We start from the raw sequence: 14,280 nt of genomic DNA, 5'->3' as shown, positions 1-14,280 counted from the left end.
TGTGGGAAAGCAGGGATTACCACTGCTTTTGTCATTGCTGCTTGAATTTAAGGGCTTGTCTGCAGTTTTACTAGCATAGCTGAGCTGCCATGTATCTGCTGGCGTACGTATGCCATGGGAACACTCTGATACTGGAAAAAAGAACATTGTTCCCAGTTTAGTTTATGTTGCTTCAGAAGCGATTTAAGATAAAAGAAAAAGATGTCACTCATCTCAAGAACATCTGAGAAGATGTTTATCAGCATAATTATAGTGATTTGAATTCATGCATCATTATACACCTATGTAATTTCCCTGTAGATTGCATTGGAAATGGAGCTTCTCGAAACAACTTAGTGGTAGTCATTTCATCAATGTTACATGTAAACTGGTTAGTGAGACAGATTTTTGCTGTATCACAAGACAGGGATTATTGGAATTTCCCATATGAATATATAGCTCTGGATTAACAGAGCTTTGTTAGAAAACCACTGGAAAAAACAAAGGTCCTAACACCGTTATGCTGAGCAGCAGCGCAACGTGACTGTGAGGTGGCAATGGCTACTCTAAGCTATTTGTGGTAAAGATGCTTTTTCCAGGATCTAGCTATAAGTTCATAGGTGATTTGCAAATGGAGCCGAAAAGTCGCACAAGCAGTAAGCAGCAAAACAGATCCGCTGGAGAAAGTCAGATGCAAACTGGTCAGTTCTTAAAAAGAATGGATTTTTAGAGATTTTCTGAAATTTTCCCCTACAATTCCCAGAGAGCTGCAGTTATTAGGGAACGTGGAAGTCACATAGGACACACATGAAATCTCTCTGGCCTCTGGACTTCACTTCTGGAGGAACTGGAATTGTAGGAAATAAACCCAAAACATCCCAGTGAGGCTGTTCTGTGGCCTGAAGTGGGAGGTTTTCCACCCCAAGAGACATGCCAGCTCAGCCTGAGAGCTGCTGCCTAAGGCAGGAGGAGAAGTTAGCGATGCAACGTCGGTGTTACTGTGACTGGCAAGGACCTACTCCTCCGGGGATGGTTCTTGCTCTGTTTGGAGAGGGAAGGCAAAGCACAAGGGGAGAAATTGCTGTAATGCAGAACAGCAATATGAAACACTGCTGTGGAAAGCTCGGTGTGCGAGCCAACAAAACGCCCTGATGGGGAACGAAGGGCCCAGCTGGGGTCAGCAACGCGGCGTCTGATGTTACCCCATACCATGCCCAGGGCAGAGCTACGTTTTTGCGCGGAGCCTCGCCATTACTGTCATGTTCTCACACATACCGTGGTGCATAGCAACTCATCTGCTGGGCCATCTGCTGAGCTGCCTGCGTACTCGAATTAGGACTGCGACTCTTCGTTCCTACGTGCAGCCTTTCAAACTTTACACCCTCCCATTTGAAAACTTTCTCCTCCTTCTTGATCCATTACATCACCCATCCTCACCAGCTGGGACTGACTGCGATGATAGTAGGTGTTTAGCAGCCCTCACGCTGTCTCTCACCCTTCAGATTAATAACCTCACCTAGGGGAGAAACATCATATGCACTTGCCTCACACTCTGTGTCGCCCCATCAAACAGGATCATCATTTCAAAGATGGTATGGGAATTCCCCAGCCAGCAGCCAGCAGCCAGCATCTGCTTTTGTATCATGTATTTCTAGGTCCTCAGCACGCTGCTGGCTCTGAGTCATGCAAATCTTATGCCAGGCAAAGCAAAAATGGCTGCACCATGCATAGATTTTATCTCTCAAATAGAAAGTGAGATTTTTCAGTGACAGTTTACTCTTTTTAAGAAGTTACCAATTTCTCTGCAACTCTGCTTTTATTTTTCATCATAATTCTATCTGACTGTAATCTCTTTGAGTAAAAAGTTTTGTGTGAAAGATGTTACACAAAATAAAGTGAAATTGTGCATTTTAACATATTCTTATCCATTCATTGTCTTCAGTTTCCAATTGCAAGCTGGTAAATGCTGCAGTTCCCATACCACATACCACCTCTCCCAGTTACACTGGAGGTACCAGGAGCTCTGATAAGGGCAGAGCTGGGGGTTTCCACCGGGAGGCAAAATCCTCCTATCTGCTTTTCTCTCCCCATTCCCTTGTTGCTGAGGTCCATGGCTCTGTGCTTGATCAGCATCCAGCCAATTGATACAAAAGCTAAAGAGAAAAGCCTGAAGCTCAACTCTGATATTCAAGTTCAGTGTTTAATGAAGACATCACCAGTCATAAGGTACTGTTGTTAGTAGTAGGGAATATGTAGAGGAAACAGCTCAGTTTATTTAAATGTTGCCCATAAATATGGTCATAATGGGTTTGAGACTGCATTTTTTTTGGCTTCTGGTTTCTCCTTAAGCTGCTATATTGCTAGAGAACATGACTTGCCATTTCTATTTCAGGATATTTTTTACTGATGAGTCTAAGTACTTTTATCTGAAATCTTTTCAGAGAGGGCAAAGAGGTATTCCAAGAAGATTTGTGCAAACTGATAAATGGAAATGAAAGTTTCAGATCTCACCTTCCAGTTTGACTGCACACCTGCCCAATTCCAGCAGCTTATTAGAGCCAATGTTTACTTGGCCTTTTTGTCCATTATGGGTGCATTTTATTTTGGAAGGGAAAGGTTTCCTGCTTGATGGTATAGACTCGGTTGTGCTACATCACCATACTTACTTGCTGCTGTTGCTGTATAGGGTCATGTGCCTTTTCTTTTCAGTCCCAGCAAGGAACCATGAAGTTCCTGCCCTAAACTGGCACCAGGAACTAGATCTGGAGTGATTCTGCATGACCACGTTTCCACTCAGAGCAGGTACCTTGACCGCAGCAACCCTAGGTGCAAGTCAGAAGTGACCAGCTGCCCTGCAACAAAATGGTCCTAGGCCTTATGACCATTAATAACACAAGGTCTTACATCTGAGTGCTTTCCTCTGCGCCTTATCTTTTATTCCTATGCATAGACAGCACATAAAGCAGTTGCTTTCTTAAAAAAACCCCAATCTCTGAACTAAATTCTACAATGGTATGCTCATATAGAGATCCCAGTTCCTTTTCCAGATCCAGTAAACCCGAGGAAAAGAGTCAAACTGAAACCTGCCTGTGGGTGCACAGTAAGTTCTCAGCACACGAGAGTCAGGGCCGCTGCTGCTCAAATCTTCACACAGCTCAGGTTGCTAAACTACATGCAAATCTTTTTTCTTGGAAATGTTCCTGAGACATATTACTGGGGTGCATCTCTATGACTACCCCTCTCCATCGCTGTATTCTGGAAAGGACTGCACAGCTACCACTTCGCACAAGCTTGCTCTGGCTCTTCACCTCCCAAACTTGTGTCACCCGTTCTCGAATGGCAAGTTTCACTGAAGCATCTCTGAACCCTCGACAAGGTAAGTGCCGCGGTGAGGGGAGTCCTTGGGGATTTAAAGCAGCAGTGTGAAGATACTTAATCTTTACCTAGCTAACTATAGCTTATCTGAAACCTGGCCGTGTCTGCCATCTTCTGCCTCAACATAATTTCATTCAGTTTTAACAATCAAGCTGTTCGCCCCAACAAAGGGTACAGCCAAACGTCATTGCAGCCCACTTGGAATACTCTAATGGGTAAACAGCTTTAGCTTACCAGCCAGCAAACAAAGTTTACTTATAAAGTTTAGAAGATCACTTCAAGCACAAAGGACCTGGAAATATAATGAAAGACAAATAGGTCCTTTAGGAGGATAACATAACAGAACTGCAGAGGGTATAATTCATCCTCCTTTCCATTTAGCGACGCTGCTGCTGCTGGTTAAAACTGGGCAATTTGCTGAGCGTGGGCAACAAAGCCCTGGAAAGGACAGGCTGTAGGTTGCACTTCTCCCAGCTGGACATTTCTGTGTAGAAAATGCCTGGTAAAATCTTATTCACTCTGAAGACAGATAAATCATAATAATTGGTCTTTAGGGTCTGAGATAAATGCAGTCTCTGGCAAGGGTAAAGGATTTGACAGAGCCCAAACGAGGGTTTGAACTCCACAGGGGACAAGAAAGCCTCTAACACCCTCTCCTTCAGTCTAAGGCTGAATACTGGTTGAGCTAGAAAACAAGAAATGTCTCCAATTGCACCAGCAGCAAACTCCTAATGTAAGTAAATAAACAGCCCTGATGGAGATGGATCCTAAGCTACTCATTCATTTTCTGACACAGAACCTCAGACATTCTGCAGACATGTCTCAAGGTCTAAGGCACTAGGGGTTGGCTTGTGGCTGAAAATTAGGAAAGTTTCTTATTAAACCAGCTATTCACATCCACTGTGTTAGGAAATACTTCTAGCCATTCAAATTCCAGACCTCCATTCAAGGAGTGTTAACAAATAACAAGAAAATTTTAAAATCCCTGCAACTTAGGAACAAGAATAACTGTGCTTAGCATCACTTGCTCTTGTTGTACCCTCTAATTTAATCCCCCTCTGTAAACTTTATGGTAAAGGTGGGATTTTCTGGAATGCCTCACACCCAAAGATCTCTTGGGTAGGGGGCACATTTACATCGTTTCTTTGTAGGAAAGTAAACAGATTTGTGGAACTACAAAAATATCACAAAGAACTCCCTGATGGGATTGCATGCACCGAACTGGTTTAGGTTATGGCTGTGGGCTTCTTCCCTGATTCACAAAGAAACTAGATGCCTCACATCGTGTCACGTTAGTAATTTGTTTATAAGTAGACATATATATTTAAAGAGATGAATTACAAATCCGCCAAATTAACTCACAGATAGGCGAGCTTGCTCTGCGCTTCCGTGTCCCACCTCCTGCTAGCGGGACGGTCTGACAGCTCGCAGCTGCTCCGCTGCGGGCCCAGGGCTGCCGATGCTCGCGCAAGAGCAGCGGGGCCAAGGGCAAGGCAGGACCGGAGCGCCGGCGTGCTGTGCACACCCGCGACCGTGCCCGCAACCGGCTGGGACGGGGCTGAGGAGCTTCGTGGCTGGCGGAACACGGCCCAGAGCATCCGGCGTCTGCAATAACTTTTTGGAAATAAAGTCAGAGCCCGCCGTCCGCGAGTAACAAGGCTGCAGCGCTCCTTCCTAGGAGAAGGGTTGCTTCTGCTCTGACTGACGCAGATGAAGGGAGGACCGGGCTCCAGTTTTCACATTAGCGGCTTGCAGTTTCCAACATCTACTGAATCAGCCACTGGAGCTTAAACGAGAGCTCGTTGCACTGAGGGCTGTATATGAGGAGCGTGTGCAGGCGGCAGAGGAGGGATAAAACGACCCCGCTGTACAAACGAGGCACTCAAGCACGTCCACAAGCCAGGTTTACAAAGACGTGTAGGCAGCTGAAGGTGCGAGCAGGTATGTAGGGTTTCTTGCGCAAGAGCCTAGGCAGGGTTTTCTCTGTCTGGTCCTTGGTAACCTGCCAGACTATCCCAAAAAGGACAATGGACTCAAATTCACTGTTCATGGCTTCACGAGAGCACCTTTTCTCAAAGCTTGTTCCCTCTGTCAGATTTTGCCTTCTGAGCACACCTTTGCAGAGTGAATTTTCAACAGTTCCCCATGCCCTTTGATACCTCAAAGCGGCTATTCAATTCACAAGTGTGTGAGGTGCCACAGTTTTACCAGTTTCCCTTGCAAAATTAATCTTGCAGAAAAACAAAGACAAAACACTTAACAGAACTCCAGAGATGTCAATTTTTAGAACTCTCACATGTCCAGAAATTCTGCTGTAATTTCCTTCTAAGTAGTCTGGGGTTAATGAGACTGAAGAGAATGATAGGAAGGAAAGAAATAATTATATATTCTCTTTTTTCTCAACATGTCCCAAATGTCACCTCTGACCTGGCTTTCTATTTCTGGCATGGACTAAACTGCCTCTATTTATTTAGCAGCCTACACACCATTACAGTAACATAGCAACAGTACTTTCAGTTGTGAATTTGAAAGAAAGAAAAGAAAGAACATATTTTTCATAAGAAAACTGTTAAAGCATTGCAGTCTAGTAACACTTCAATAAATGCTTCTATTTTTCCCTTTACAAGCCAGTATTATTAGGCTTCCAGTCTGCAAACCCAGTGCAGAGGGATGCACAAGGGGAACCAAAGCAGTGTCACCACCACAAAGCCTGTTCTTCCTATGCCAGCCAGACTGTCCCCTAACCTTTTTGTTTGTTTGTCTTTATGATATTTCAGCTTGAATATTTCTCAGGCTCAGCACAGACGAAAGCGGGAGTTTGGGGAGGACACTGAAATAATGATGGGATTTATCTGGTGGTTTTCCCTCACTTTTCAAAAACAGTTCGCCATTATTTTATATTGCATAGCTCAAGGGTGATATGACGCTCAGAGTTATCTGTCAAAAAGGAACATTTTAAAAAGCATGAAGTGAAGTCGGAGTAACAGTCCCATTTTCAGCTGACAGTCCAAATCCCACTGTTTTGCAGGGAAAGTTAGCCAGTGAAGACCTCTAAAAACAGCCCTGGAGTCAGAAGAGTACCCAGTGAAAACATTTTGCAAACCCTATTTCAGTGGGAGCAAAGCGCCTAAGTATCTCAAAAAACCAATTCCCTGAGCTACTTAAATGCTTTTTATTTTTAAACCTAAGGCCTCAGTGAGAACTCAATAATTTTCTTAGGATGGGTTCAAAATGTTGGACTTATTAAAAATAAAACTTCTTCAGCTTGCAAAGCTTCCACTATAAATATTAGTAAACAATACAGATGTAGTAGCTGGAATAGCAGTGAGCACTTCATGAAGCCGTGTATGACTTCTCGTGAAACCGTTTCTTCATTGCTACGGTAAACTCAGCCGGCATCTCTTCAGATGCTTTTTCTCATCTCATAGCGATTTGATCAGCACACAGTCACCTCTGAATGCCAGTGGCTTTTCTGTGGAATCAGCAACAGATCTTGGAAACGCAACTTTATAGCAGGCATAGACAATCAGCTTTCCCAGCGTTTATAAACGCAATACTTCTGTAAACTTAGTGGCTTTACTGCACAGTTTGTAAAGTCTGCAAGAAAAACAGAGTTCCCGCTTGTTCCGAACTATTGGCTTCTCCTTGGCACGACCAGTTCATGTCAGCTTGAAAAAATGGCTTTGCAACTGTAAAATCCTTGAACTTCTACAAACAGTATGCAAGTCTGGTATGTAAAAACAGATTGTTCACAAACTATGCACTCTGCTGAGATTACAACAGTTGCAAATTTAGAAAGGGTCCCGTTATGGCCATTATTCTGTCCAACAGAAATATGAATACATAACCCACGGCCCCCGAGACTTGGGAGTCACAAGATGAATAATATTTGTCACTAACAGAGCTCACAGAAACTATTGTCTTTCAAAAAGCATTGTCAAAAACGAGTCAGAAACTTTCAGATGACAATCTAAATTCCATTTAAATTAACACCTTAATTTAATAATTTTAAATTCATACTAATAATGACATTTTACTGCCTTTCTGTAAAATGCTCTATGGGAAAGGATACTGAATAACTGAAATGCACTGTTCAAGGCTTTTGTGGAAAGCTACAAAGCAGTTTTGACTGCAGGGGTCAGGTGGGGTTTGTGGCATCAGAAGGGAAGGGAGTAACAAAATCTCTAAGAACAGTTGTCTCATTCTAACAATTACAAGCTACAAATGAGTTAGCCTCAGAAAGGGAGCATTTTTCTGCCATGAAGACTAGACGTCAGTTTTGGTTTATTTTTAACAAATACCAAGTTGCAGCAGATTTTAAAACAGAGTTTTGCATGGCTATATGTTTGTTGTTTGTTTTGTTTTTTTTTTTTTTCCTGATGCAACACAAACTGAAACAAGTCAAGGATATTATTGTAAAGCAGAAAAAAAAAAAGTTGAAGTATTGTATTTTACGCAAGAATTAAATGAGAAAGAGGAAAATCTATTTTATCTGGCTGGATGTAATGTTTTGACATGCAAATTTCATTTCAAAGATGGCATTTTTTCCTTGTCTTATCACATTGCTAATTCATTTCCAACTCAAATGAAAAGGACAAGAAAGCAAATAAAATGACTGTTTCTCTGCTGACTAACATTACAGGAGTAAACTTGTCCCTTTCCCTGAAAACCTATGAAATTGGCGTAATACACATTCACAGCATTTTAATGCATTATTTAATGTGTTTATCCATATTACAGTTTTCATGCTACAACAAAGAGTTCACCAAAGTACTACTTGTAATGCTTTTCCCTCTAAGACATGTTTGATTGCATCACTAGTTTAATTACCACTCAAGTTAACGTTTCCTTCTCTATTTCAAACTAGCGTGTTTTTTTTAAGTCTCTATTTTTGAATGCAAACTCCTGATAACTTGCGGGTTTCTGTTTTGAATAGAAACCAATAGCTGGACATTCCTGTGCACTGAAAACATGCAGTCAAAGATTAAACTGGGCCTTCAGGACTATTATGGCTCCACCCAAATAAATAGTCCAAGGGAAATTATTCTGCTTAACATTCTGATACACAGGTTGCCAAGAACAGCAGTGTTTTTTAGAAATTATTTTATTCTTAGAAGTCAGCCTATCTCATTAAACATTGCATTTAAACTATCAAAACATGGCCAAAATGGAAGAAAATGGTCTAGAATAAACATCACACCTAACCTACCAAAACAAGGTTAAGTGGTGGAAAATGGTCTGATTTGCACTTAGCTAATTACAAATGTTTAACTCCAATGATGGAAACTCTTCCCTAAAATAAATTTTCTGCTGTTATTTTACCAGTGAGATCAATTTGTTCAGGATTTCACAGAGAAGGGAACATGTAGTCTGCAGCACGGGAGCTTCTGTATGAAAGTCTTCATTTTCTCAAAACTGAGTTCTTCCTTAGTATACAAACCAGATAGACTATACACTGGATTTTAAAATGAAGTAACAGCAGGAAAAACATAGGTACAAAACTTACAGCTAGAACCAGCTAAAAGGCTCTGACAACTTTCTCCATCCCACAGGACTCCTATTCCCACCCAGCCTATAAACTAGAGTTACAAAACCTGCACAAATTGGTTAAATAAACTCAGCTATTTCAATGAGAGTTCGGGAGGTTCATTCCAGCAGGGTATGAAAGGTGTCTGTAACTCTCTATTCAGAGGGGACAGAGCTGAAGAGGTGAGGCTTTGTTGGAAGCATTTGGAAATCAAAAGGCTTATGAACAAAAATTAAGGTCGGATTTCTCTTTGATAGTTATTTTTCGGAAACTTCCCCCAAATCCCAAACCAGCAGAAGTACCTGACCTCACGCAGCACTTGGGGATTTCTTTTAGGCGAGGGTGGCAATGTCCTCTGCTGACAGCAGCCCAATGCTAGATCAGAGAGCAGATGCTCTGCATCCCACCCACCCTTAGCAGTGCTGTGGGACTCTTGTTCCTATTACTTGAGCAAACTCTTCCATAATTCTACTTTACTTTTTCTTCTTAGTGGCCAGTAACTTCCCGTTTCTTCTCCTGATAAATACCAGAACTTCAGCTAAAAATGGAGAAGTCGTCTAGATTCTCTTATCTTGTAAAACCCTAGCAATGGTGTGCTGTGGTCGAGTTCTGGCAGATCCCCCCAACGGTCAAGAGACGTCCGTCTCCAGCTAGTTGCCCTGCTGTGCCCTTCTGACGGCACTTACTGCCCCTCGAGCAGAGGCAGCAGGAACGGACGCTGCTTTACTAGCTTTTTGCATCTGGTACATTAATTTACACCTCTGTTTGTCTTCCCAGACCAGACACTCCAAGAAGGAGCGTGGTAAGAAGTGCAAGGCTAAATATTCTAACACGGGGTCCATTTTGGACTCCTGTTCTTGAGATGCTGACATGGGATTTTTATTTTCAATAATGTTTGAAGAAACTCAAGTAAAGTGGGAAACTTGCCTTTTTTTGAGCAAGTGGTCTTCCCTCATCAATTTGTATAGTACTGAAGATTAAAAATAGCTCTTCAGCTGGGGTACAGCTGCGCAGCATTGACTTAAATGGAGCTGCACTGACTCACAACAAGCCAGCATCTGTATATAACCCTTTACGATTGCAAACCACATAACCTAACACTAACAGTAAGTAAATACTGGCGTGGCATTCACCAGAGCTGGCGGGCAGGCTGGCTAACTACCACTGCTGCTCCTCACAGATGTGACAAACTACAGGACAGCGATTTGAGGACAGGTGGAAATTAGCTGCCTGTTAAAACTCCCATCTTCTTCTCATCAGCACGTGAACAATGTGTCTTCTCAATGGCACTAGTCTCTTATTTCATTAGACATCCTCTGTGCCTTCTTCCATGTCTTTTTTTCCCCTCATAGTGACTTTTTGCACTGGCTGCAGTAATTCCTTTGTTTTCTAGGCCATGATACCATTCTCCCTCCTCTCTAATAAACAGAAAACAAATATTACCAGTCAGTGAGCAGATACATTTCCATATGAAAAGTATCAAAAAGCCGGCTGTTCAAGGCTGACGTTACAGAATTGGGATACGTGAACACCACCACCCTAGGCTTTCCGAATTTTAAAAGTTTTTTAAGAAACAGAAACGCTTTTTGCCCTTGCAGCTCTGAATGCCTAATCTACATCCCTGGTTGGATGTATGCAGCACTAATATAAGGCATGGCAAAACCCCTCAAACCTGAAGCAGATTCTCCCATGACATCTAATTTCCTACGGAGGCTGGTACTCACGATCCACTAATATCAACACCAAAAATCTCCATCGGGGCCAGGTTTTCCTCCCCTGGGGCTAAGTGTCAAGCTGTGCCTGAAACTTAGCATTTTTGGTCTAGAGCACGATGGACTTCACCTCCACGACCACCACTTCTAGTTTTTGGTAGCAGCTTCTTCCTCTCTCACCTCCGCCCCATACCCAGCTCCCCCAGAGCTTCGGGGGTTCCCTGGCACCCCTCAGGCCCACACAGCCCCGACTGGTGAGAAAAGCTGGAACCAAGTGGGGAAATGAGAGCAGCACAGCTTTCAGGTCACACTTAGGGGACAAAGAACTGCAACACACCCCAAATGCTCTCCCGGGAGACTCCTTGCACAACTGCCTCTTTAGATAGGCTGACGTGGTGGATTCGTGGTTCCAGCATCAGACAGAGGGAAAAGCATTGTACATGCTATTAACCCACTATTAGAGTATTTGCCTGCTGAAGTGAAGCTCCTTGTGCTTTCTAATGAATTCTCTGCATTTAGTATTAAGCTCTCTGTTTTTACAGAAAGTTACACTTGGGTAATTAATCTCATGTTCATTTCCTGCACATGTAAGAGAGCAGCCTTTGTTAGGGAATGATAAGACACTTCTAAGAATAGTGCTGCTAAGAGCATCAGCTTTGTAAGACATTACAAGAAAAATACAGACTCTTAACACCTGCTTTTCGCTTTTCAAAGTTTTGAAATAACGCTCTGCTTACCTACAGCCAAATTATGACTTGTTTATGCATAGAAAACCTAATTGCTTTCATCAGAAAACAAGCATAAATGAAGGTATACTTTGGTCTTTAGGCTCCAATCTCACAAAGAAGTATTTGTTTAATTTTATAAACACTGTAAATACTCTCAGTGGCTTCAGTGGGACTATCTGCGGTTCCCAGTCTCACAACCTGAATTCATCACTTTGGTCTCTTAACTACAGATTCCACTGAAATTAATTGGATTTTCCCAGTGATTGTAATAGGGTGAGGATTAAGAATTTATCTGTGTGTAAAACAAGAGACCCTCAGGCCAGACCTTACAAAGGCCGGATGCTGAACTCAGGAAAATGTAAACTGGGAGACAACCCCCTGAGAGCAAGTGGGTCACTCGGGTGTAAGAGGGGTCCCAACGAAGCAGCAGACCAAGCCTACGTTTGAAGCTCCCTGGAAGCTTCAGCTCGGACCATGGGGTTTGCCAGTTGAACACAAAGGGTAGTGTAAAGCTTGGGGATTTATGTATGTTGTCGGTTCAGAACCAGAGCCAACACCATTCTCCTGTAAGCGGTTGACACTTGACACCTACCGAAGTCAGTTGAAGCAGTCATTGTTTTAAAGCCTGTGTTGTTTTTAAGCAGTCACTGTGGTTCAGCCTGAGCTATCTACCACCCCAGTGCCAAGATGCACAAACTACCACGCCGTTGAAACTATATAAAAAGTGGGGAAAAAATAGCTTACAGCAGGTAAGAGACAATTTCCATTTGGTTTGTAGCGTCCACTGTGTAACCAGTCGTATGAGAAAGGACATTAATCTTTGCTGTACTTGCAGCAGATTTCTTTCTGCTCTATTATGGACAAAGGAGTAGTTTATCCTCCTAACCAGAAAACAAAGCCTAATCTGCAGAGATCTAGCTAATCTAGCGGTTGGTGTTTGAAGAATAACATAGACCCGATTTCCCTAGTTTTTGTAATGCAAAATCTGAGCAGAGCAGACTGCAACTAGTCCTGTGAGCTGATCAGAGCCCCTGTTGTGACTATTATCTCGACTGTATAATGGGGGCTTTCAAATCCCAGCTTTATCACATTCTGTTTTCTCTACTTTGCCCTTTTATGAATATTGAGTCATCAAAAATAGCTTCACTGACAGAGTTACTAATGATACCAGCTGGGTGAATCAGTGGCTCTTACATTGTCTAGTGCCTGCTATACAGTGCTATTAGTACACTCGTTACAAAATACAACAAAAATTAGATATCCATATTTTATTTGTAGGTCCCTTGAGACACAGCATAGTGGTTACTTTAGAATTAGAAAATGCTAACTGAACAAAGCAAATATTCAGCCATTTCAATGCAATACTGTGATCCAAAAGAAGAAACTCTGGCTTAGAATAAGTTAAAAGTAAATTCTAACATCAGTGGCTTATCCTTTCTCCTAGTTTTTAGCGCAAAGAAAAAATACACTACCAAATGATATCTACCACATTCTTCGTGAGAGAGTTATTCCTCATATTACTAGAAAAAGCTAACATCAGCAGTCCAGAAAAAAATGCTGATAAACAGAAGTGAATACGACAAATGATGTAAGCTGTGTATACGGCTCGGGAGCGTGATAGACACATATGGTGGGATCCTTCTAGTACAGTGCAGTGCTCTGGGGTAAGTTAGGTTGGGAGCGTCTGACTCCAACGAGTATTACCGATTCCAAAAGTGTAACAACAGTAACAACGTGCCTGATGAAGAACCATCACAAATGAGCATGCAAAATGGCCCACGATGGGCTTACATTTTTAATGCTGTCCCAAGCAATTTTTTAAGGGTCATTTATTTCTACCCGGAGTGCCTTCCTCGCAGCCCTGCAATGATACAGTTTCCTATGTTTGCAACACACACCCTTTTTTTTTTTTTTTTTTTTTTTTTCAGAAAAACAGGCAGGCAGATACAGAACGAAACAAGGGGCCCCCTTTACACATAATGCAGTTGCAGCTCTCCATGCATGCAGTGCTCGCTTCTTCTCACCACCCCCTTCACCTTTCAGCTATCGGGAACTTTACAGCAGGGCATCTTCTAGCACCTCTTTATCACAGACAAAAAGTAAAGCTTGCTGCTAGCAACTGCATCTGGCATATTAAATTGGTAAATAAAACTGTTGCAGATGTTGCCTTTAGCAAGTGTCATAGAAATTACAGAGCATCTTAACAAAGCCGAGCCTCAGAATTTGAAGTACTAGGGTTTTTTTCAGGAGGTTCTTGCCCTCCCCTGGAAAAGTGACATCTGAAATTCTGTTACAACAATTCTGTTAGTTACGGCAACGTTAACTGAAACAGAAATGTGGTTTTTAACCTAAGATATGTTGCATAACAACTGAAGTATTATAATCTTACGAGCCGGGAGAGGTTACTTCCAAAGGGCACGAGAATATCGGTGAAACCCAAAATACCCCATGAGCGCACGGACTCGGAAATCTTTTTGTTTTGGTCCGAGGCGAAGCCGAACCGGGCGAGACATTTCAAAGGCAGAGTGGGACAGCGAGCACATGCCGAAATCCCTTCAGCGAGAAAAAAAAAGATATCAGCAGAGCCTCTGCACTTACGTATCTCTTGAGTTTCTTCTCGGGGGGTGATTTAATGAGCCATCCGGTGCAAACGACGTCCCCCGAGCTCATCTTCCCCCCCCGGCGCGGAGCGGCGACGCGGGAGCCAGGGTGCGGGCTGCGTGTGCGTGTCCGTGTGTCCGTGTCCGTGCGTGTATTGTTCCCAGCCGACGTGAAACCAGCAGTAATCGGCTTCCTTCAGCTGCGCTCTGATCCTGCTCCAGCCCGAGGAGGAAGTCATGACATTGATCACTGACACGGCCAGCCCTCCCTCCGCCGCAAACACAATGCAACACACCGAGCACGTGATGGGCGGCCGGGGCTCTCGCCGCCACGCAGCCGGCGGCTGCGACACCCACCG

At 43.0% G+C, this 14,280-nt stretch overlaps 1 protein-coding gene across 2 annotated transcripts in view; it reads right to left on the bottom strand.

Moving 5' to 3' along the window:
* The window catches only part of GAB3 (GRB2-associated binding protein 3), a 66,872-nt gene extending 52,637 nt beyond the window's left edge, over positions 1-14,235 (bottom strand). For both annotated transcript variants that reach the window (XR_774444.1, XM_010568993.1), the window contains exon 1: positions 13,920-14,235. Coding sequence is in view for 1 of the 2 variants with exons in the window: in XM_010568993.1 (XP_010567295.1) it covers positions 13,920-13,991 (72 nt within the window). In the remaining variant the exon portion in view is untranslated. The remainder of the gene's footprint in view (positions 1-13,919) is intronic.
* Between the last annotated feature and the right edge of the window lie 45 nt (positions 14,236-14,280).

This window comes from Haliaeetus leucocephalus, unplaced genomic scaffold (genome assembly GCF_000737465.1).
Source record: "Haliaeetus leucocephalus isolate CR32 unplaced genomic scaffold, Haliaeetus_leucocephalus-4.0 Scaffold262, whole genome shotgun sequence".
Lineage (NCBI taxonomy): Eukaryota > Metazoa > Chordata > Aves > Accipitriformes > Accipitridae > Haliaeetus > Haliaeetus leucocephalus.
Note: the sequence above shows the minus strand (reverse complement) of the source record. Positions and strands in the feature narration are given on the sequence as shown.